Source organism: Onychostruthus taczanowskii, unplaced genomic scaffold (genome assembly GCF_017590055.1).
Source record: "Onychostruthus taczanowskii isolate IOZ18803 unplaced genomic scaffold, ASM1759005v1 scaffold44, whole genome shotgun sequence".
In the NCBI taxonomy this organism is placed as follows: domain Eukaryota; kingdom Metazoa; phylum Chordata; class Aves; order Passeriformes; family Passeridae; genus Onychostruthus; species Onychostruthus taczanowskii.
In genome coordinates, this window is record NW_024501903.1 from 5596073 (window position 1) to 5620566 (window position 24494).

At 42.7% G+C, this 24494-nt stretch overlaps 2 protein-coding genes across 4 annotated transcripts in view; one reads left to right on the plus strand and one right to left on the minus strand.

The window, feature by feature from the left end:
• Positions 1-2260: 2260 nt before the first annotated feature.
• DDIAS (DNA damage induced apoptosis suppressor) lies at positions 2261-11356 on the minus strand. Of its 3 annotated transcripts, XM_041414171.1 has the most exons (7): positions 11253-11356; positions 11058-11156; positions 8898-9026; positions 7996-8157; positions 6799-6916; positions 4381-5049; positions 3648-3790 (listed from the first exon to the last, which is right to left on the minus strand). In XM_041414171.1, the coding sequence occupies exons 3-7, from the start codon at positions 9008-9010 to the stop codon at positions 3782-3784; spliced, it is 1071 nt and encodes a 356-aa protein (XP_041270105.1). In that variant the 5' UTR covers positions 9011-9026; positions 11058-11156; positions 11253-11356; the 3' UTR covers positions 3648-3781. The 3 variants fall into 3 exon arrangements, with proteins under 3 accessions (XP_041270103.1, XP_041270104.1, XP_041270105.1); XM_041414169.1 differs by having other exon boundaries at positions 2261-5049; XM_041414170.1 differs by having other exon boundaries at positions 2261-5049; positions 11102-11156; positions 11253-11349.
• A 318-nt stretch (positions 11357-11674) lies between these two features.
• The window catches only part of LOC121340976 (prolylcarboxypeptidase), a 28121-nt gene continuing 15301 nt past the window's right edge, over positions 11675-24494 (plus strand). Inside the window, exon 1 of the mRNA XM_041414094.1 lies at positions 11675-11906. Within this exon, the coding sequence (XP_041270028.1) occupies positions 11781-11906 (126 nt within the window). The 5' untranslated portion in view covers positions 11675-11780. The remainder of the gene's footprint in view (positions 11907-24494) is intronic.

The following is a 24494-nucleotide window of genomic DNA, read 5'->3' on the forward strand; positions in this document are numbered from 1 at the left end:
TTAAAGAGCCAGTGATAACTGCAGTACCCCATTATGTGCTGTAGTAGAAAAAACCGGTTTCAAGCCTTATGATGCCTTAAAACCTTTTTCTGTATTGTCTTCCCTATGCTCAGTGATTTGGATATGAGTAATGCTGTCTTTCACTTCATTTCTTCTACATAAGCTATCCATGCAGATTTATAATTTCCAGGCAGGCAACATTTCTTCCTCCTTTTCCACTTGCCCCAAGGGTTCATCAAGTAGGATTTTATTTGCAATACATAAAATACTTCCAATAGGCACAGCACTTGGTAAATGCAGGCATGAGTCCAGGCATTTTCACTTGGCCACATCCTGGAGCCCTGCCCTACCCTGACTAAAGCAGCCCTGGTGTGGTTTTGGTGCCCTGATTTGCTGGGCTAAATCTCAGCTGGACAACTCAGCAGCAGCTTGCAAAGCTCTTGCAAACTTCTGGCTGTGCCAGGAGACCTTGCACAGGGAGCTCTGTGTCCTTTACAGCAGAGCTCTGCCCTGTTCTGCTGTCACTGGCACCACACTTAGCAAGCAACTCCAGTCACAGGTTACCTTGGTCACAGAACCACAGAATGGTTTTGGGTTGGAAGGGACTTCAAAGATCTTGTTCCAATCCCCCTGCCATGGGCAGGGACCCCTTCCACTCCACCAGCTTGCTCAGAGCCCCATCCAACCTGGCCTTGAAGGTTTTCAGGGATGGGGCATCCACAGCTTCTCTGGGCAACCTCTACCAGCGCCTCACCACCCTCATGGTGAAGAACTTTTTCTAGGTGTCTAACCTAAATTTCCCCTCTGTCAGTTTAAAAACATCATCAGCTTGTCAATTAAACATTGTTTAAAATTGTGATGTCTAATTCTGCTTTTTTTCTGTCTCTCTCTTTGCTGTACAAGATGTTCCTTTTTCTTCTGTTTATGTCTAGGGTTCAGGGACTGCAGAGCTCTAGGCTTGGACCTGTCAGAAGAAATCTTGTGCCTCTTTCTACTGCCATCTGCTGTTTCAGGATCCTTAAATACCAGAGGAACTTTTGTGGTGTGCTTGAGATTCTTGCTGGGGACAGCAAGAAGAGATAAGGTCTTTCAGTGATCTCCAGAGCTGTGCTCCGTGTCCTTTCAACACCAGGCAAGTCTTTGAATCTATGCCTAGATTTTAACTGTAAATAAGGAGAGAAAAAAAATAACCAAACCAACCAATGCTGACTTGAAAAAGCTTCTTTGTAGAAGGAATTTACCTGTGCAGACCTGCTGCATAACCATGTGTAACTTTTTCTTGGGTCATCCTACAGCCCAGCACATCTGCACCCTTGGCAGGAGAGGCTGTACCTCATTTATATCCTGCTCAGCCACAGGAGAAGCTTGTTTGATTCCAAAGACCTTTCTCTCTCCCATCTCTCAAAGGGAAAAGCATTTGATTAGAAGGTGCAGAAGTTACTTTTAGGTCTGTTTCTGGTTCTACAAGTGTGGTGCATCCCCTGAGGCCACAGTAGGACCTTAAAACACTCACTCACAACAAAATGTCAGCATTTTCAGGCTGCTCAGATCCTGTGCCATCAGATTCCCACATCTTTCTGCAGGACCTGATGTACAAGCTTACAAGCAGCAAATCTAAGATTTCTCTGTTCAGTGATCCTAAATGCAGCTGGCTTGGATTTGGGATACAGAAGACCTTAAAACATGGAGAGGGAAGACACTGTTAGGAACCTGCCACTAGCAATCTTTAACCTGAAAAAGCCTGTAGGAAAACTGGGAGCTGCACCAAGCTCTCAGGATGGCTCCCTCCACCCAACTCAAGGCTGTCACAGGATGCCCATGGGCTCAGATAAAAGGCACCATCAAATCTTCCTTGAAAACTTGGCCCTTCTCCCAAGAGTCAACAGGCAAGAATCTGGAGTGGACATGGATTCCAGTGCTGCTCTTGTGTTGTGATAAGGCACGAAATGATGACACAGACACTGCTGCTCTCGAGGGGAACAAAAAAAAAGAAGAACCTGTATTTTCTGACTTCAACATTTATAGTTTTTCAAAGGTGACAGTGGATTGGAGGGTGACAGTGACACCTCTCCATTGCCACTGGACAGACCAAGGGTCCATCAATTCTCTCCACCTCCATGAAAGGATGCAAAACATAGGTTATTTACAGAACTGTGTGTGAGAAAGTTTGTTGAAAGAATGTAAACATCAGAAGGCTTAACAAAGTCTTACAAAATCAGGGCGACACTCTTGTGATGTAAAGACAGCAGTGAACATTAAAACACTTCACCTACTTGTACTTTATGAAGAGAGATCTATTCAATACTCACACATTTACAAAGGTGTTTATTGCACATCCTAATTAATTTTCAAGAAAATATAGTAACTGCAAATTCTAATTTCCCTCATCTCTGTGGTACAAAGGTCTGAAAATAAACCTAACTCCTCTTTGCAAGACTATGCTGCCAGGTGTATAAACAATTTAACTTTTAAATAGCTCTTTTCTTCCACCAGATCCTTCCCAAAAGTTTAAAAAAATTAAAAAGAACACAGCATAGAAATGCATCTTTCCTAGTATTTTGGCTTCTTGGTAAAAGGGGTCTGTGCTTGGAAGAACAGCTCAGGGGACCAGACAGTTGGCCTTTCCAACACAACCCCTGAATAATTTCCACCTGAGAGGTGATTCTCACCTTCTGAAGCGGAACAAGTTTTCAGGACAGGATCACTTAAAAACAAGGACTTGGTGACACTTGCAGATAAAGGAGTTGTTAGAATCTTGGCTCTATCCCCAGGGCTTAATCTCTCATTTTGGATGAGATATTCGTAATTTTCACTGTTCTTCCTGCTTTCAGAAATAGGGTTCCTGCCAGCGTGCCCACAGGTGGATTCCAAGTCAGCAGCCCAGCTAACTGCTTTTAAATTTAAAGATGCAGTTGGTTTCAACCCTTTGCTTGAAGATGAAGGGATCCACTCCTCCAAGCTGGCAGGCAGTTTCCTGCTCAGGAACTTCTGGGAAGCAGAGCTACCACTTTCTTTGTCTTTCCTGTTCCTTGGTCTCTCACGTTTCACTAACTTGCCGGTAAGCTGCTGCAGCAGAGTGTTCTGAAAGGAAGACCTGGATCGCTTGCATTTGGAATGGATTTTAGTGGGATTTTTAGGGGTGAAGAGGGTGATAAAAGAGCTTCTTTCCCCAACAGGCCATAGTTTCTGCAGAGGTTTTGTCATAGGAGTTGACTGTGAATAAGGAACGAAGTCCTGAGCACAAACTGAACTGCATTCTGAATCCCAAAAGGAGTAAGTTACAGGTGTGCTGTGCTTGCTAAAAGCATGAGGGGACCCGGGCAGGGATGAGCTCAGTTTTGAACTGTTACAAGGAACATCTCCAGGAGAAAGCACTGATTCAGCTGTGACCTTCTCTGTCAAACTATCTTCCTGTATTAAAGACCTACATGATTTATTTAAGAATTCCACAGGTTTTGCCACATCTCTTACACTTGCATCAAAGAGATCAGCAGAAGCATTGTATCTGCCTTCAGGGAAGATGTTCCACTGGAGCTCTTTCCTACTAACACTTCTGAAGGCATTATCTGACAGTTCTGTCAATGGTTTTAATTCTCTTTCACAGATACTTCTTGATTTGTTGGGAGTTGGTGGATCAGTGACCTGGGCCCCTGTGAGGGTAAGATCTGTTTTTTGGCTTGGTGTAGAATAATTTTCTTTATTTTCACAAGAAGCTAAACAGCTTTCACATGCAGGATGCACACAGGTGGCTGTCTTGCTCGTTTTTGAACAGGAGGTTTCTTCATGCAGCCTAATAAAAGACCAAGATGAATTTGCAGGGTCATTATTTGCTTCTTTGGACTGCACACATCTGCTTTGAGAAACAGAAGGCTCTGGTGTAACTGGCGAGGATGATTTATCTTCATCACCTTCTGTGAGGGTTGAAGATAAATCACTAGGGGAAGACTCATATTGTGAGACATCACTTGGAGGGTTTGCATTTGACTGAAAACAAGCAAAGACTGTGGTCTCCCACCTGTCAATCCCTGCTGGTGGCAAGAGCCTCCCTGAGACACTGGCTGCAGGCAAATCACCTACAGCTTGCCTGGAATATGATTTGTTAAGTCTTACACCCAACTTGCTACTATCAAGATGGACAAGTTTGCCTGCATCAAGGTTGGGTGATGTTACAACACTCCTGCCATCCTCTATTCTAGCTAACAATTCATTTAGGCTTTCTGAGAATGGGAGTTCTTCCCAAAGCATAGAGTCCCTCTGAGACACTCCAGCTACGTTTACTTGATTAGGAGCTGAGACATCTCTCTTGCAAACAAAGACATTGTGGGATTTTTCTGCGTAACAATAATCTCTATTATTAGTTTTTGGGTAATTGTTTTTTACCTCAGATTCCAAGGGATGTTGTAACAACTTGGAACTGCTTCCATGTGAACATTTGGTGTTTGAAGAGGAAACTCTCTCCAGTTTATCAGTTGCAGGGATACCATCAGTACAACTAAGCTGTGAACTCGATTCCTTATCCTGCTCTTTATCCCCTTCCTTCACAGAAGAGATCAGAAACTGTGAGTCCCACAGAGTTTGATTGTTGAGGCTTACACTGCCCAATTCTGCAGAGACAGGCTTCTCCTCTTGTTCATGCTGTTCACTCACCAGTTTTCCCACTTCCAGAGTGGGAAAGTCTTCCGCTGTTACCCAAGCAACAGATGAAGTCAGACTTAAGGATTGCTGCCAGCACCCTAAAAAACTTTCCCTGCCATTAGACTGAACAAAACAGGAGCTCCTGCTCAGGCTAGACAAGCTGCTGAGCTCACTGAGAGGTTCATCTATGGGAGCTGATGACGCATCAGGTAAATATGAGCTGTCCTTACAGCTCCTGAATTTTGCCGACTGCAGGAGACGATCTAAGTAGCTGATAACAGTGAAGCCAGTAACAGCAGCATTTGGCGGGAAGATCTGGCACGCCACAAGGTTTTTTGTACTTCTGTTAATTCTGGAACACTTCTGCAAGGTGCTGCTGGCAGCAGAATGCCCTCCATCTTCCCTTGCACAAACCTGGGTGGGGGGAAAGAAAACAACAAACCAATCATCTTAAAAAAATATATATTAAGACATGCTTTTTAAGTCAGGAGTAAATTTAGATCTCCCTTTTTGTCAGGATCTGCAGGGGAGAGAATACAAAACAGCCTGTCACACAAGACCCTCCCTGGGAAATAAACCCTGGCAAGGGCTGTAAAGGGCATCACAGTGAGAGGTTCTTTGCTTGTTGCAATTACAAGTTTTGGAGCTGGAAAAACAACCAAGAACTCTGAGAAAGGACTTCACAGAAAATTTATTCCTCCATTTAGGGCACTGAATGCTTCCGGGCCTCCTCTAGTGCAGTTCAAGTGTGAATGGCTGGCAGCCTAAGGCCAGTGCTTTGCTTTTATGCAGGAGTCACTGGGCAGCACTTGAAACAAAGCACTCTGGTACCAGACACTTGACTTGGCAGCTCAGCTGCCAAAGCCAGCGTGGTACCTTCTGTGCACTACATCCGTGAAAGGGAAATAAGCTAGGACATTTATCTGCTCTGATTTTTTTCAGAGAGCAGTGTTGCAAAGGAGCTTCAATTGCAATTCTTTATAAAACCTGCTTCTCTCTACACTGAAATTACAGGTGAAAAATGACATTAAACAGAGAGTGAATTAGCTCATATTTTAAGAAGTGGATAAACCCTTTCTCATCTACCCCTCAAGGTCTGGCAAAGCCACAGAGGCCAAAAAGCAGATATAGTTATCTCCAACAACCCTCCTCCTCCCTGAGTCTGTGCAAGGTTTAAGGCTGAAAGCTGTTAGCCAAGGGCAACACCCTCCTAGGTAAGTCTTCAAAAGTGTGTTATGCTGACTCTGAGTATTATCCAGGACATATACACAGCTGAACACAACTAGAAATGTCTACAGCCAAGGGCTGAGCAAAGTCTTTGAATGTGTGTTCAGCTCTTGTGTGTGCAGGAGCAGCCACAAGGCTGGTCATATCGAGGATTAGTTATATTTGTGAAGGCATCAGGCCCAGAGACCTGGTCAAGGGTTGCAGGTAAGTAAAGTTAATCCAAGAAGTTCTCCAGCTTCCATTTACATCAGGAAAAATCTCAGTTCAGATACAACCTGTGGGAGAGGCAAAACACCTGCCAGATAGGATTTAGTTCGCAGATTTCATAATATGAATGACTCACATAAGCACCACTTGAAGAGAACTTTGAAGACTGTTTCTATAGAAATATTGCTAAGAACTAATATTTCAAAGTGTGTTAAACACTTCAAAGAGCCACCAGTGCAGATGTTGAACAGCTGTACTTTAATAACATTTTGAAAATGCTCTTAAATCCAGAAATATTAAAATGCTACAAGGGGATGTGCTTGTCCTTACATTTTAGACTGGAAAGGAGAATACATGGCATGGGAAAGGTAGGGCAGTGCTTGGAGAGAGAGTCTGTTTCTTGCTCCAACCGTACATGGTTTTTTTACAGGCTCCAAGCTGTTACTGATATGCACAGGAGCTGGCATTGCTCAGGCTCTCCAAAAAGCACCCTGACAAGCTGTTAAGCTGACTACTGCCATTCAATATGATTTTTAGATGTCTCATTCAAAAAAAAACCAAAAAACCACAGGAGTTTTGGGGAAAAGAAGCAGAGTCCTTCTCATGTCCTAGCCTTACACTTTCTCAAATTCCCAAAAGAAGCTGTACATGAAGCTTTGATAACTCAGTCTATGCCCCTAACTGGCTACAGAAGCTCACTAAAAGGCCATAACGTGGATTAAAAGTTACCTTCACTCCAAATATAAACCTTTTTCCAATGAAACAGGTTTCCACTGCTTGAACCAATGCTCTTGTAGTTGACTCTGTGTTTGTTTCTTCTGACAGCTGATTCAAATCTTGAATATACCTAGAATAAAACCACATGGACGTATTGGACCAACAGAGGAAGAAGCCTTACACAGCATTTTAGCTGTAGTATAGTGTTAATGAGAACACATGTTAAGGAAAAGATTTTGTGCTAGCTTCAACTAAACTCACAATGAAAACAGGAAAACCATGAACCTATGAATTCTTTAGTTCACCTAACTTGTCAGTGAGATAAAGTAAGCAAAACAACCACTGTGAACAAGTTTAATACACACACAACTTTCAGGTGTTCCCCCCGTGGTTGTGATTTTTCTGCCAACACAGTGACTGTACAATGCTGGTCAAGATGCTGCTATTCCTTACACATCCTTCCTGCCCAGCCTTTACAGCATGGTAGTATCCATGTAAGACATGGAAAGAACTGCTTTTCACAGCCGACAGCAGTACAGCAGTGTAGGGCAGAATGCCTGTCACGAGCATGTCATTAATGCTGCTAATATGCCATTACAAACAATTAATCTTTGAGCCAAGGTATTGGGAAAGTAACAGACTAGATAAAGAAGCAGGGAATCTATCTGAATATCCCATCCTGGCAGTTCCACATTTTAGAAAATCTGAAGCCTATAATGTGGGTGGTCATGCTCTGAGGACTAACAGACTTTCTTAGAAATCCCCTCTTTCTTCAGGAAAATTTGGTCATACTGCCAAATAGACACAAGGTGCATTCAAACTGTTAGAAAAGAAAACCCAGAGGCTCTATCTAGAAAAGCTAACTTACTTAAACAAAGAAAATTCAATCATCTCAAAAAAAGGAGAAAGGACACAAGGAAGAAGCCAAACCAATCAAGCAGTGAGGCTCACTTAACAGGTAGTAGCAGCCTTCAATTGACAAGTGGAGGACTTCTTCTACTACCTAGAAGTAATGCATCTCAAAACATCAAGATTTCAGGAAGAAACAAACTTCCACACTTTGTTAAGGTGATGGGTACCAAGGAAATGCTGGAAGGGAGCACTTCAGCAGTTACTTCCCACTCATCTTCCCACCATCTAGGCTCATTGCAGCTTTTTTTAGGCTGAATAAATAGCAGCAGCTATATGGTCAGACAATCTATTCCTTACCTCTGCAGATTCTCTGCGGTGACCCCAAAGAATGGATCTAAGCAACTTCCAAAAACAGTGATGTCAAACAAATCATTAGTGTCAGCAATCTTTAGGGACAATCTATATCTGTAGCTTGCATCTTTAGCTTCACCTGTGCAGCCACATTTTAGACAGTTGAACCTGACAAAAGACAGTAGAAGGATAAAAAAGATTGAATAGATGAACTTCTGTTCATCACTGCTGAGGTAAGAATTTATCTGCAGCTGTAAATATTACTCCTACAATGTATCAAATATTCCATTAAAAACAGTAAGATTTTTTTCCTTATTCTTTACTCCTTGAGGCATTAATCTTACCAAAGGCTCAGAGCAAGATGTATGTATTATGACAGAATGCCTCTGGTTTCTTTCACTGATTTATTAAATGCTAGCCTGTTGTGAAATTGAAGGGACAGTGGGTTTTGAGAGATTGCTGGGGTGCAATTTGAATTTCCTGCACTCATTTTTCTCACATTTCATTCTTGTTTGGGATTTTTCCTCCTGCAGCTTGAGTATAAATACCTAGGTTTAAAAAATAATCAGGAAACAGCACTGTTATTTTGTACTTCAGCATTTGAAACATATCTTTGTTTTACAAAGTCAGCTCCTTCCATTTAGCGCTGACATTCATTGATTTACTGTTCTTCTGTGTGTTAGAGATTTCACCCACCACTGCAATTAAAAAAGAAAGCTCATCCCTTTCTGGACATGCGCTCAGTGAAGAGTCACACAGGACTACCAGGTGCACTGCAGATGCAGAATGAGATGAAAAAAAATAAAATCAGGGTTTGATCTGGAGGGGCTGGATTTTCACCACTTTGTTTAGTGTTCAGCTAACAGACATCCCCAAGTTAATGGCATGATCCCCAAAACAGGACATACCTCCTGGAATTCAGTATCAGCCTAGAAAAGCAGTTTTGACAGGCAGGATAGACAAAGCAGGAATTCTGGATGGAAATTACAGAGGCAGCCAAGAGTCCCTGCACACTATTCATGTGCTCACAGCATCACCTGAAACGAATAAGTTGAAACAGTTAGAAGAGTTCTCATGAGGTGTTAATATTAACTGCTTTCAGTCGGGTTATTTTAACATTTTGAACAGCAGCCTTCTGGACATGATGATCTCTCTTTGAAAACAGAAATTCTATTAATTAGCTCTTAAAAAATAATAAGAAAAAAGGATAAAGTTATGCAATATGAAGGAACTGTTCATGGCATTTGCACACCACTGCACACAGATCATGCAAATTCTCACTTGCATTTAGGGATCTTTATCAGAACTATCCTTGGGCACAGCACTGCAGGAAACAGCTTTCTAATTATTTTCCTTAATTTAGAGTGAAGTCACAACATGGGGTTAAAAACTGAAATGATTCTGCACTTGTAGGTCTACAAATGTTTCAACACCAATGACTTGGAGAGGTTACTCAGAAAATCCTGAAAAAGGCTCACAACAGCAACAATGTTTGCTCCTATATCATGCTCTTTGAGCTAAAAGGGCAGCTCCTGGTCAACAGAGGCTGCACAAATTTGACAAATAAATGATGAAATAAACATTTAAACAAATAGGAATGAGTTTATTTTTATTCAGTATTATTTCCTGCAGATTTATTTTGGCTTTATTATACTATACTGCCCAAAACAACAAGTTTTAGGAAACTTCCACTATTTTAGATAGACAACTTTTTTTTTTTTTTTTTTTTTAGCAGATGTTAAAAAAGTGTAGACAGCAATCACAGAATCCTGGAATGGCTTGGGTTGGAAGGGACCTTAAACATCACCTAGTTCCAGCCCCAATGCAATGGGCAGGGACACCTTCCACTAGACCAAGTCACTTGGAGCCTCAGCCAATAACAAAGCACAGAGTTCCAACTCAAATGGCCAAAATATTCTCTACAGCTCAATCAAACAACTCCTTAAAAGTCCGCATGTGCAAAAGCTCTTTTATCACAGCTGTAGCTAAATACAAATCTCTCTTTGATATAAACTGCAGAATAGGATGGGAATTCCACACCTTCATCCCAAAACTCTCTCTGAGAGGCAAAAGACCAAAGAGATAGAGGAGACTCAAGTATGGCTTTTACAGGTTAAAAAAAAAATCCCACATTCTATAATCAACAACAATGTTTTGTTCATATTTTGCCACCAGAAAGCTAAACTTACAGGCTGTTCCTTTGCCCTTTGGAACACCTTTCTCAGCATATCCTGGTAAAAACAAGTTCTGTAACACTGAGTACTAAAAAAATGTGAGTGACTAAACTCATTGTGTCTGAGTAGTTCAGACAAAAAAAAAAAAAAAAAAAAAAAAAAAAAAAAAAACCCAGTTGAATCCCAGTATTCCCTACATCTGGAAAATGAAGGTAGGGAAAGGGAAAAGCTGTAACAGGGGACCAAAGAAAATAAGAAAAAAACCATTTCTTCAGAACATACATACTAATAGAAACTAATTTGACTCAGTATATTGAACGGTGCATGCCTTCAACTCTTTGGTGCATGCCTTCAACTCTTACCAAAAGGGAACTATAATGTTTTAGTAACAAAGCTTTTGTTTTAGCCCAAGATAACCGTAAAAAGTACATGGAAAATACATCAATATATAGAAAAGGAGTAATAAAGTTAAGTCTGATTTTTTTTTTATCGCCCAAAAAGGTGAGCTTGGAGAAACTAGCACGTGCTTCATTCCCACCTGTTTTCAACTCAGAATTCCAGAAACAAAAGTTTATGTAGTTCTTGTTACCTACACTTTTCTGAAACATTAAAAAATACACAACAAAACAAAACACAAAAAAAACAAAACCCAAAAAACCACGCACACCCCAGAAAAGATAGAACACTGCAAGTAATAAACTGAAATACGGGAGATAAAGCACAGCGTGGAAGTGCTCACACAGGTTCTGTCAAGAGCAAACAGACTCAGGATCTCCACCTCTATTTCCCTTTGGAAGAAATACCGAACTCACTACCGGGAGGCAGACTGAAAGAGGTCGGCACGAACAGCTCTGTTTTACTTGAGCTTTTTGTAACAAACCAAACCACGCAAACCTCAGCGCCCGGCCGGGCAATCAGAGCCCTCCCGCTGCTCTTGCCTTCCGCGGCGCGGCTCCTGCTGCCCTCTGCTGATCCCGCTGCCTCGCTCTCTCCCTAAGGAAAACCAAAGCACGTTAACACACCTCGCTCCTGTTTGCAACCCTGAGCCTCCCCAGGCCGACAGCCAGCGGCTGGTCCGGTTCGACTCACCCGGGCCAGGCCGGGAAGGCAGCGCGGGCCCGGCCGCCGGGCGATCGCAGCCTCTGAGGGCAGAGCGGAAGGGCGGAAGCGCAGCTGCTGAGGGCCGCCACGGGAGCGGGACGAGGCGGCGCTCAACCAATCGCGTCGCAATCCGTGGGGAGAGCGGCCCCTCTCGCCCAATCACAAAGCGAGAATGTCGGCGCGGTGAGACGGGCGGGTCACGTGCTTCGGGCAGCCAATCGCTGCCCCCCAGCGGGAGGCCGCGCGGCCGAAACACCTATGGAAGCCGCCTCAGCCAATCGCGAAGGCCCGCGCGAGATAACTGCCGGCCGGCAGCCAATCGGAAGGCGCCACTGGTTAGGGCCCGCCCCCGCACGTGTAGGTTGGCCCCGCCCCCAGGGCCCCACCGCTCCCCTGGGGCCGCGCGGGGCAGCCCCGGGCGGAGCAGCCGGGCCCGTATAAAGCGGCGGGCCGAGCCCTCTCCCGCTTCTTCTCCTGCTGCTCTTCCCGCTCCTGCTGGTCCTGCCGCCCGCGGCGATGCTGCGGCTCCTCCTGCTCCTGCCGCTCCTCGGCGCGGCCGGCGCCCTGCCCGCCCCGCTCCGCCGCCGCCGGAGCGCCTCGCTGCCTGTCGGCCGCTACCTGACGCGCTACCTGAGCCAGCAGGTTGGAGCCGGTTGTGAGGGGAGGGAGTTTCCCTGGGGAGCTCGGGGGTGCCTTCCCCTGTCACCAGCCTCCCTCGAGCCGCAGGCGGGACGCGACTATTCGCAGGCTTTAAAAAAAAGCACTGAATGCCAGTTCTCTTTGGTAAAGCGTTCCAAGCCGCGGGAATTCCGGTGAGGTGCAGGTGATGGAGTGTCGGGGGCTCTGCTCCCTTGTGTCTCGTATTCCCGCACACGCCGCGCCCGTGTCAGCGCGAGGGGCTGCGCTCCGCACATCGTACTCGCCAGCAGCAGCTGCCTCGGGATTTATTTTGTTCCTTTAATCACAGAATGGTTTGGGTTGGAAGGGACCCTAAAGGTCTGACTAATTCCCCCTTCCCACCAGCCATGGGCAGGGACACTTTCCCCTGGATGTTTGTCCGTTTAGTTTTTACCTTTTTTTTCTTTTATACGTTCTCCATATTCTTCACACATGTACTTGTGGCTCTGTAGCCTGTTGCATTAATGGCTGGTTTTCTCAGTAATTTTCCAAGGCCTTTCCCTAGGCAAAAAGACAAAACAAATTCCAGAGCTCCCTGCCCCAGGGGGTACAAGGCCCCTCTCCTATCTTGGTTCTTCCTGGGAACCAAGGTTGGGAACAGCTCTTTGAGATACATTTCATGGACAAAGTACAGCTACTGCCAAAGGGGAGGCCTCCAGACAAGGGGCTTGACCTGGCGGGGAGGAATTGTGTCACCACATGTCCTCCTAATTGGTGCTTTTTATAAATTATACTGATTTCCAAAAATCTATAAAAATGTACTCACCTCTGTGGATCTGGGCTTTTGCGGGCATCTTTCCATAACTGGCTCTGATAGCCTACAATAAAGATCCGCTTTTATATTACCTCCTTAGTAAAATTATCTCGAGTTTCATTTCCAAGTTAGAAAAAAGGGCAAAAATGGAACATGGAGCAGATTTCTGTTACTAACTTGAGCTTTGTCATCCTGTGTCCTCCAGCAATTCGTTGGTGAAATCCATGGCATGTGGATAGAATAGAGGGCTCTGCAGTGTTGTCTTTGTGTTCATGTGGTTTTCTTGAATCAGACTTGAAGCCCACCTTGTTGATAGGTTTTCATAAAAACAGTCAGCAGTTGCTTGTGCGTATCAAGCAGTGTCTGCAGTGTCCCCTGTTCTGCACCTGGGTTTCCTAGGGGAGGCAATGGTTCTTTTTGCTGGGAGGCATAGTAAGGGAGGAGAATGTTTTCCTAGTACTCTCTTGGTTTGTTCAGAATCAGGCTTGTAGCATGTGTCTGAATTTCATGCCCTGGTCTGCACAGGGAGTGGTGGGAAGGAGAAAGTGTTTAATTTAGAATAGAATAATAAGAATAGAATAGTTTAGGTTGAATAGAATTATAGACTAGAATAATTTAGGTTGGAAAAGACCTTTCAGATCATCCATTTACCCAGTCCTGCCAAATGCACCACTAAACAATGTCCCCAAGTGCCATGTCTACACCTCTTTTAAAAATCTCCAGGGTTGTTGATTCAACCACTTCTCTGGGAAGCCTGTTCCAATGCTTGATAACTGTGTCAGTGAAATTATTATTTTTTAAAATACCTTATCTAAATGTCTCTTGGTGCAACTTATGGCTGGGTATATTGGATGATACATGGATTGGATATCTCCTGTTTCCACTTTGTACAAGGTGACCTTATGGTGGAGTGAGCAAAATGGGAAGATTACACTCACAGAGAGAACAGATGTAAAGAAAACAGATAACCTTTGTAAGATTATACTAAATAGCTATGGAATAATTTTAGGGTCAAGATCCCTGTCCTTTGAGGTGGAAGATAGATTTGGAATTATTTTAATGAGAAATCCATCCACTGAGATTACAGTCTTCTGCAGATAGTGTTAATGGTTTGGGAATGCTCCTTCTCCAGGGATCTCCCTGCATAAATCCCATGTCTTGACAACATCTCTGCTTCATGTTCACTCGGGTAATGATTTGAGATTTGTGTCCCTGCATTAACTCCTCTAACAGCCTCGGAGCTTGTATTGTGAGTATACTGCAGATAGCTTCTGCAGTGTGTGGCCAGCATTGGCCAGGATATCACTCCTGCAGCAGTGGTGTAATCAACCCTAATTGTTGTGGCACACTGGTTGTTGCACATTGCTATCATAGTATCAGTGCTACTAATTCTGTGCTGTGCTCTGAGCCACCCTTTGTCACCTCTGTTACACCTCTGTCCTCATCTCCTCCCAGGCTGTGGTGTCACCTGGCTGTTCTCCTCAGCTCTGGCACTCCAGGTGCCATCCAGCTGCCAGCAGAGCAGAGCTGCAGTGTGGTTGAGACCTGTGGATTTGGGGACATAGATAGGTTTTGAGAGACAGGAGGGTAGAGTCGCAGTAACAACCTGTTGTAAATATTGATGCCACATCTTGTTCACCCTTCTGTCTCTTCCTCTCATGCTTCAAGCAAAATCCTGTTGGCTGAGAGTGGTTGCTGCAGGAAAGAGGGAGCCCATTCACTGGCCTGGAAATCCTTGCTTTCCTTGTCCAAGGACTTACTGATATTGTTGAACAGAGTGTGAGAGGTGTGTTCATCAAACATTTGACTTCTGCTGCTTGGCACTTGAAAGATACAGGGGTAGCACAAGAGGTCTAATCACACGGAGAGCATAGGACACACTCTCAGTAGCACAGTATGTAGAACTGATAGCATTCAGCCCTGATAAAGCATGCACTCAGTGCTGTTTTCTGGGGATTTGTAATTGTATTATTATTCTGTAGTGCAACATAAAAGCTATGATTAACATGTTAAATAAGGTGTGGTGATACTTTGCCACCTCTCAGGATTGTTGAAGTTTAATTTCTTACATATATTTCTTATGACATGAATTACCTTCTTGTGTTCCTTGCTGCCAAGTCTTTCTTTTTAGCTAAGGTTTCTGCTTTGATTCTTGTTTCTCTCTTTGGTGGTTTTCATCACAAATTGAAATTTATCTAAAAGCATCCAATATTAAAAAATACTTCATAATATGGCAAAATACTATGCTGTCACAAAGGAAATGGTTTTACACCTATTAATATTAAAAATACCTTTAAATAAAGTCTTTAAATACTTAATACTTCTACAGAAGAAAGCTTTGAAAGTGTAAATAGGTTCCTTACATGATTTGTTGCCTAAAAAGTTACTTCTTCATCACTGTGAATAATTTATTACTGCTGCACATTGGGCGTGACAGTCTATAGACATGTAACATGGTTTGAGGGTCTAGTGTCAACTTTTACTGTGAATCAATGACATTTAAGTCTGTTTTCATAAAAATGGGGAAATAACAGGGTCAGAGTTAAGCTCAATGCTCATTGCATTAAACTTCCTCCTGTTTACCACTTTAAGTGTCAGACGTCTATGATGATGAGGCTAAAGTCTAGAACATTGAGAAATCAGTCAAGCAGTGCCTGTGTCAGTGTGATCTTACCTTGTTTGCTGATCTGTGTATGGATTTAATAACTTTCATTATTTTGGCTTGGAGGTGTGATTTTTTTTCTTTTCCTCTCCCTTCAAAAGTAACTGATGTCTTTCAGCCCTCTTCTCCTCCTATGTATGAGTGAAATTACCCCAGTAAAAAGGTACCTCATGCAGACCTAGAAGAGGAGATGGCCCTTGAAGGAGAAACTCTGCCATCAGCCACATCTTGAACAAATTTTATCTGTTTTGGGGATGATTATCTCCTTTACAGCTTTTCTGATTACTGATGTGACTTTTGTAGGCAAGTCTGTGGTAATTTGCTTGCTACGCAGTTGGTTGTGATTAGTATGTTAAATTAATCCATCCAAAATGGAACTTTACTGTTGTATCGTGCTTTTTGTTTTATCAGTGGGTCTATGGTTTGATTTGTGATTTAGTGCTTTTCCTGGTGCTGGTTTTTCCTTTTGTCTCCACCCTTTTCCCAGAAATGTCGTCAGCTAGTTTCTAGTTTCTAATTCTCCAAATTTTACCCATTTCCTAAAAACTGTTGTTCTTCCTTGGAAGTTTATTGGTTCGCTCCTGTGATTCCCCGCCTGGGTTTTTACTCCCAACTCTCCTGATTTGTTGGAAGTTGGGTCTGCCCCTGCCTTTCCCGTGAGATATAAGTCTTTGTCGGCCCCTTAGTGGGGGCCCAGGAAGAAAGAGGGGAAGAAACACCATCAAATAAAGTTTCCCTGGGACCCCTGTGCGCTGCCTGTGTTTTATACTGCGCCGAAACAACTGACAACTGGGATTCAAGGAGCTCCAGGGGGAAAACTGCCGCCCCTCACTCTCAACATCAGCTAGCGGGGAAAGAGAAGCGGCAGACTTTACAGAGAGAATGAAGTGTAGAATGTATAGAGCTGTATCAGAATCACCACTGCTGGGATGGCTTCTTTGCAAGCAGCTGGGTCTGTGACCACAGTTCAAATTCATTGGAATGACTTGGTGAGGCATCCAAGATCCATCTGTCTCTCTTTATCCAAGCAGAAATAACCTTACAGCGTACTGAGGAGGTCTGGAGTCAGTCAGTTCTGACCTCTGGGGAGCCTTGTTTTGTGCCTTTAAATCTCTTTCTTTGGCACACATACCAGTGTTACAAAAAACACAGCCTGAGGAGTTGTGGTGCTTTATATGCACTGCTGTGAGAGCAAGCCTTAAAATTGCTGATATTTGCAGGCTTCTCAGTGACAAACTCATCTTAGAAAGGAGAGTGGACATGGTGTCTCTTCACTCAATTAGATAATTGATAGCTGTGTGAGACTCTGTGCTGAGGAACCCTTCACCTCAATCACAGTTTGTGAACTGCTATGAATTTGTCTAAGAACCAATGTAACAAGTACAAATTAATTTTTGTTCAGCAACTTACTGAGCCTGGTCCTTCAATCAGATTGTCTTTTGAACTAATACATGTCAATTGTGTCACCTCTGCCAAAAGAAGGGTTCTGATTACATTTCATAACTTCCTAGGTTTCACACTGATGTCAGTATCTCATAATAAATTCACATGCAAATCTTTGTGCTCTGAAATGCATCCACACTTCATATTGTGTGTACATAAAAGGAAGATATGTTGAAGCTTCAAAGTGATGAAGTTTAAAAAGTAATGCAATTTGATCCTTTCTGGCTTTATTAGGAGTCTTTAATATCCTGGTTTTTTATTACAGACAGGAATTCTGAAGTATAGAAAATAAAAGCCCTGATTGAAAATGTGAACATTAGAACGGATATAAATATTTTTTAAACCTAATGAGGTAGTTTTCAATCACAGGTCTAAAACTTGCTTAGGAAGACACTGAGATGGGTTGAGGTTATAATTTTTAATTGTGGTTAGCATCTTATTTAGCATCTTCTTGTGACTCAGGTTGGTGTCTCAGAATAGTAACTGATGTTGGGAATGGTTGTGATGGATTTGTTTTTCATGCCTGGTACCATAATACAATAGCACTTTTGGCTTCTGGTGAAGGAAAAAACAAAGTGCTTTTTACAGAGCCCCTTGGTACCAATTAAAAGTTATGCCGGTGTTTAGAGAAGAAGTGATGCTGATGTTTGTCTCTGAGGTGAATTACTTGGAATATGTGTTTTACTCATCAAGTAGTACAGGAGTACTTGGCAGCTCTTACTCTGTGATTTCATAGCATGATTTAAAATGGGAACTGTAAGCTATAAACCAGGAACAATAGCTCTTACTCAGTGAACAGGAAAACAGGGAAGTACTTGTTAAAGCTTGTCAGTGAAATTTTATTTTTATGCACTACTTATCTGTGGGGTCACAATGCAGACATCAGCTTCTCAAATTAATCAGGAAACAATTTCCTCACAACTTGCAGCCTCTTCCTTTAAGTGAGCAGTTAATACTAGTGACTCAAAAAACATCAATGATCACTACTCCCTCACTGAAAATGAGCATATCTCACTAGCTTTAATTGTTAAAAGCTGTACTAGGCCACTGAAAGATTTCTGATAGACTGTCTAGATTAAAGAAAGTCTAAAGAACAAAACAGTAGGGAGAACTGTCTGTGGCTGAACTAGCAAGCCTTTCCCAAGCCAGATGTGCATGAGAACTCCTGTTACCTCCATTGAATTTGGCTTGTACCATGAGATTCTACAAGTTGAAGCAGAGTCTCAGAGCTGGTGTGATGTTTTTTTTTTTTTTTTTGTGGGGAGATATGGAGGAAAATGAAGTTCAGAATGAAATTTTGTGCTAATGAGTTCTGTATCTATTCATCTGACTTTGAGGAGATCAAGACCAGCCATCAGCGTAAGAAGTTGTTGGTTGTTGTAGGTCGTACAGATAATTTGTAGCATTTTGCCAAGTTGGTGAATGACCAGAAGTCAAACTTGATTATTTCATTTTAAGCTTTCAAAAACCAAATACCTTAATTTATTTCATACATCCTGTAATATTTGGATTTTATATCTAAAGCAGTGTAGCTTGTAAGAAATTTAGTGGAGTAAACCAGGTTGTACTGGGCCACCTTACTAATACTTGCAAAATGGTTAATTTCTTTGTTTTCCAGGTATGTGAATTCAGAAAATTAAACATACACAGAAGAATGGGAATTGCATTTCTTTTAAGCACAGTCAGTAGATACTCTTTGCCTGTGGTGTAATGGGATAGCTTTTTTTTATTTTAAATTTCTAGGTTCTGTCTCATGCTTTCGTTCAGCTCTAGCATGCATGTAGTATATTCTGATATTTGGTGCTATTATAATGCTGCTGTCAGGTGTGCGATGCGTGGTTGTTGTTCTCTAAACACACACAGTGAGCAAAGAACAGAACTTCTGATCCTTGTGGGCTGTTGTTTCTAACTTTAAATTGATGTAACAGCTTTTTCCATTGTTCACATCTGCAGCCAAGATACAGAGCTTATGTACAAGTTCACCCTTGTGTCAGGCTTGAAGCCAAAGTGGTTATGTGAAGATTAGCTGGAAAAGGTGCTTGTAGAGTGAAATTTGAGATGTGACTCTTTCCTGTAGAGGAGATGGCTCACTGAAAAGCCTACCTGCATGGGATACCATGGAGCCGTGATACTGTGTGACGTCCTTTCCCTCTGGTTTCCAGTATGGACACACTTGGTGGTGCAGGGAGCCACAGATATTTCCCTGAATGCTGCTGGTTTCCCCATCATCCTGTCTACCAACATCTTGCAGCCCTGCAAGCAGTTGTTCCTTGGTGTTGCAAGCTTGCCAAAGTAGCAGTCGCTACGTGGTATTTCTGTTATTGCATCAGGGCTGTAGCAGCTGTAATTGCTGCTCTCCTGCTTTGTTTTGTGAAATTTTCTTCTCCCCCACCTCCGTGCTGATCAGAATTGGTGGCTACTAAATGCATGATCCACAGTGGCACGTGTAAAACACTTAGCCTTTTAATACTGATAAATTGCTCTCCCTGCACTGAGCTCTTGTCATTTAGTCTGTGCTCAGCCTAATTAGAATATTATCTGGATAGATGACAGGACAGTTTTCCTGTTTGCTGTCATTGTTCATCTTTACTTCCTTGGATCCTCTTTTCTAGGATTAGCAATAGAAAATATAATACAAATAATAGTGGTTGAACTATGTCTGGGAGAATGAGAAAGCAAATTTATTTATAGTTGTGAAAACCTGGGAAATAAAACAATTGCAACCTGGATTAAACCTTCTAAAAACATTTAGCAAAGTAGACAGTTCTAGGCCTTTTTGGGGGTAGGGCTGGTTTAAATATTTAATTTGACTAAGTAAAAATATTATCTTGGACCTGAAATGCTTTTATTCCCTGTGTCTTTATACAAAAAAAAAAAAAAAAAAAAGAAAAATTGAGGAAGTCTTTGAAATGAGAACCATGTTCATGAGAGAAGAAACTTCGCAAATTCTTTTGCTTAAGCAATTAGTTCTACACAGAACTTTAGGTCACTCCTAAAAAAAACCTGGAATGCTTTTATGCTGCTTAATCTGTGACGTATTGACATTTCACATCCAATTTTTTCCTCTCCTCTGAAGTTAATCCTCTGAATGTGATGGATTTGTAATTCAATCTGGAAGGCACATGGAAAAAATTAGAGGCTTTTGCCTGTTAGGGGTCTGAGAGACCTTGCACAAGGGTAACTTTGCTCTTGCTGTAGTGTTCTTGGTGTTGTGCATCTTTGTGCTTTTTTCAGCCTTGAGAAATCACACCTTGAAGTAGGGCTCTGAGCTGGTTTTTCCCCATGCCTTGCCCCATCCCTTGTCCTGTGGAAGAATTGCACCAGGAAAATAATACCTTGAATCAAATCAATCATGTGAACATATGGGGTGTTTACTGCCATAGCAGTTAGTTGCAGAGTTATGTAGCTGGTGGAGTTTGAGCAGCACAAGCCTCTCCATTGCTCTGAAAAGAGCCAGGTGGCAGGGGAATGGAGACTGGTTAAGGAGTGACAGCAGTAAAGCTGATTGAAGAGCTTGCTGTCCTGGTCACCCATTCTCCCCCTTGTGTGGGAACTTTGGGACTCTCAAGTCTGGGACAGAAAATATTGAGAGTGCCTGTGGTAGTTCTCCTTCCAAATGGAGGAGTTTTAACAGAGAACAGCATCTTCACTGTGTCTGCTGGAGGATTTTAAAGCCTAAATGTGTTTATGGACTTCATCTTTACATGGTAAGCAGAATCTGGAGGTTCAATTGCAGCACAAAACTAATAATGGTTTGTGGAAGTTGAAATCAATTTGTTTGTGTTCTCATTAGCTGGTTGGGCTTCCAACATAAAAATAACCTTTCATCATGTTCTGTTTGTTTCTAACAAGGGCTGACCTGAATACCCTGGTGCTTTCCTACAGCATATCCTGTAGCTGTTTAAATTTTCTTTGGTCTTTTCAAGTGCCTGTCCAAACTGTGTGACTCAGGGCAGGGGTAGAGTTCCTGTCTGAAGTTTTCCTTGTTCGTGTCTTTTAATGACTGAAGAGATAAATCAGTGCTAAAAATCAGACTTCTTGAAACAGCATCGCAAGAGCAGGTGCTGTGATTTCTGCATCATAAGAGACGCTTCAGAAAGATACATGAAGTGTAGAATCATAAACACATTTCGGCTGGAAAAGACGTTTAAGATCTTCAAGTCCATCTGTAATGTAACACTGCCAGTGTTATCACTAACCCATGTGTGTTATCAAAGGCCTGTGTACTCTCAAGCTCACAGTTGCAATGATAGATTCTATCTATTACAAGGATCCTAAGCCTGCATTTGCTGTGGGGGCATATTTGGCTGGAAGCTCATTATAGTCAAGGAAAACTTGGTAACAGTTGCTCTAGACCATCCCAGTAGTTGAATAGAAATTGGAAACTATAAATAGTCAAAAAGCGTGTCTGTTGTTATCCATATGGTTTGGTAAATGTGATGGATTAACAAATAAAATGAAATCTGGTCAACAAAACCTCTGAATTACGGAGCTTGTAGAAAAAGACCATGACAGAGTCAGTCTTGGCTTGGATGAGCATACTCTTTGCTGGGTGGAAAACTGGCTGGATAGCTAAGCCCGGTGAGTGGGGTTAAATCCAGCTGCTGGTGTTCTGGAGGGCAGGAAGGCCCAGCAGAGGGATCTGGACAGGCTGAATCCATTGTCTGAAGCCAGTTGTACGAGGTTCAACAAGGCAAGGTTGGGTCACAACGACCCCAGGCAGTGCTACAGCCGCTGTGGGGAAGAATGGCTGGAAAGCTGCCCAGGGTAAAAGGATCTGGCAGTGCTGGTCAGCAGCTGAACATGAGCCAGCATGTGCCCAGGTGGCCAGGATGGCCAAAGGCATCATGGTCTGGATCAGCAATAGTGTGGCCAGCAGGAGCAGGGCAGGGATTGTCCCCTGTACTCAGCACTGGTGAGGCCACACCTCAAATCCTGTGTACAGTTCCCTCACTACAAGAAAGGCATTGAGGGGCTGGAGCGTGCCCAGAGAAGGGCAACGGAGCTGGGGAAGGGCCTGGAGCACAAGTCTGATGAGGGCTGGCTGAGGGAGCTGAGGTGTTCAGTCTGGTGAGAGGGAGGCTGAGGAGAGACCTTAATGTTCTCTACAGCTTTTGTGAAAGGAGGTTGTGGGAGGTGGGCTTCTGTCACAAGTAACAAGCAATAGAATGAGAAGAAATGGCGTCAAGTTGTAACAGGGGACGTTTAGACTGGATAGCAGGAAATCTTCACTGAAAGGCTTGTCAGGCACTGCAACAGGATGCCCAGGGAAGTGGTGGAATCTCTGGAAGTGTTCAGAATCTGTGTGGATGAGGTTCCTGGGGATGTGTTTAGGTGTGGGCTTGTCAGTGCTGGGTTAATGGTTGGACTCAGTCTTAAAGGTGTTGTTCCAGCCTAACCAGTTCTGTTATTCTAAGCTTTGATTCCATGTCTTAAATTTCTGGTATTCTTTATGTCTGAGACTTTCCAGACAGTGGGTTACACAGCCTGATGCAAAGAGGTGCAGTTTACATCTCCCTACTCTTCCACAGAGCACTAAATGATTATGCATTTCAACAGATGGGTGCAAATCTTCAGTCTCTGCTGTTCCTTGCACAACTGTCAGCCTTGAAAGCGAGGAAACACCTCAATCCTTGCATTTAAAATTCAAAATATGAAACAAAGCTAAGCTTGACTTTTTTTTTGGTCTTTTTTTCCCTCCTCCCTTTCCTGCACTGAGCAGGGACAAACAGGGAATCTTAGCAGTTACTGGTGGGATGAAACCTCAATCCTGTCAGTCTCAACAAAATCTGTCCTCATGCCCTCCTCCTTTGTTATACAGACATGACAAGAAAGTCCCTGCCCTAATGAACTTCAAATTTGAATAGGGGAAGCAGAGGTTATAAGAGGAAACAAAACTAATAGGGCCAGCTGATTGAACTGGAGTCCCTCACAGCCCATCAGGAGTAAAAGCAGGAATAGAAACACATCAGTGAAATCCCAAGGAGGCTGAGGTCTACACTGCTGTTCACTCAGGAGGATATCCTCAGGCTATCCTGTATCTTCCTGTCCTCAGGAAATAATTCAGACAGGATGAGCCCTCAAAACAGCTCCATGGATATGTGGAGAGTAAAGCACAATTTAAAATCCCCTGGCTTCTCACCAGTAAAACAACTGGCTTGATTTCACATGGAATATCCAATTTGGGAAACAAAGCTATTGCATAGAGGATTGAAATTCAAGGCATCACAGAAAGGCTTTCAAACGCTCACAATCTTGCCAGAAACACAAAAGCATAAAACCATCAGATGCTGATTTACCACCTCAAATGGTATTAGATGCTTTTGGTTAAAAACTGCCCTGTGAATTATAGTCTTTTTTTAGTAGAGGCTTGGCTTTGCTGCCCTGTCTCTGTAGTCACTGATGACCTTAAGGTGCTGCTGAGAAGGAAGTGGGTTTTAGCCCACATGTCCTGTTTTGTCTTTGTACTCTACTCATGCCTGAGTTCCTGAATACTTCCAGAAGTACATTAAGCAGACTAACATCTGTACAATAACTAACATCTGTTGAGCCTTTTTTGTCTCTTCCCCAGGGGAGATGTGTGACAGAGTGGCTTGTTTTATTTTTTAAAATAGCAAAAAAGCACATTACAAAAAACCCACCTTGAGATAAGTAATCTTTGAGAGTTTAACAAAAGCACATGATACATGTGCACTTATAAGATAAAGATACAGAAGGGTGCTCTATAGTTCAAACAGAAGGCACCCGGGTGGAGTTTGGCCATTCCTCCCAGTGTGAGTTAGTTCAGTAAACCAGTCTGGGGAAGGTGCCTCACTCTGAGCTGATGAGCTGCACTTCTCTGCAGAAAGTTTCTCTGAGCTGAAGGAACAAAGCTGCTGACTTGATTCTTCAGTCTGGTGCTCTCATTATCCTCATGGGCTCAATGCCTTGTGCTGCCCACTGATGTTTGTTATCAGCTCAGGGAGTGCAGTTCTCAGCAGCCCTGCCTTGGGTAGCGCCTACAGTCTTCCATCAGAGCTGCCTGCCTCCAAGCCATCTGCTATATGTTTGCTTTTATTTTCCCCAAATACTTTGTGAGTCTTTGGACTCAAAGGTGTGCGGGAAAATACGAGGCTTTCTTAACTGAGCATTGTTCACAAAGTTTTTTTGTATGTGGAACTGAAATTTGTGTTCACTTTGCCATCCTGCCTGCCTCCGCTGACAAGAATTTAGCTTAAAATCTTATTCATAACTTATGAGTTTCAGTGCTGCTTTTTCTAATTTTATCCTTCCTCTTATTAGTATCAGAATGACTGTTCTTGTGTCAGTAGATCATACTTTCATCTGTAAAACATTTCTGTTGCATCACTGATCCTGACTGTGTTGTTGTTTTTATAAAACTTGTCACATAGTCTTATTTACAGAAGCTTAGAACTTTGGGCTGAGTAACTGGTTTGCATTAATTCTAGAATAGTTTAGTTTTAGAAGTGAACTATGCCATCATCTCTTCAAATCTCCACACAAAGCAGGGCCAATTTAAAAATTGTTTAGGATTGCTCAGGACCTTGTACTTACTGCTGACATCCTGGACACAGTTGTAATTATGAAAATTTTAATTGGAAAAACCACATATCTGCTGGTATACCATTACCATTGTTTTACCAGCAGTTAAGGTATTTTAAATGTGTACTAAACAGATTTTTTTCCTTTTTGC

Excerpts from the sequence above, each read along its gene's own strand:
- DDIAS (XM_041414169.1), bottom strand. The coding sequence starts at position 9,010 with ATGAATAGTGTGCAGGGACTCTTGGCTGCCTCTGTAATTTCCATCCAG. Across the intron at positions 8,158-8,897 it reads CTGATACTGAATTCCAGGAG|GTTCAACTGTCTAAAATGTG; the intron begins GTATGTCCTGTT and ends GTCTTTTGTCAG. Across the intron at positions 5,050-6,798 it reads GGTTTATATTTGGAGTGAAG|GTTTGTGCAAGGGAAGATGG; the intron begins GTAACTTTTAAT and ends CCCCCCACCCAG.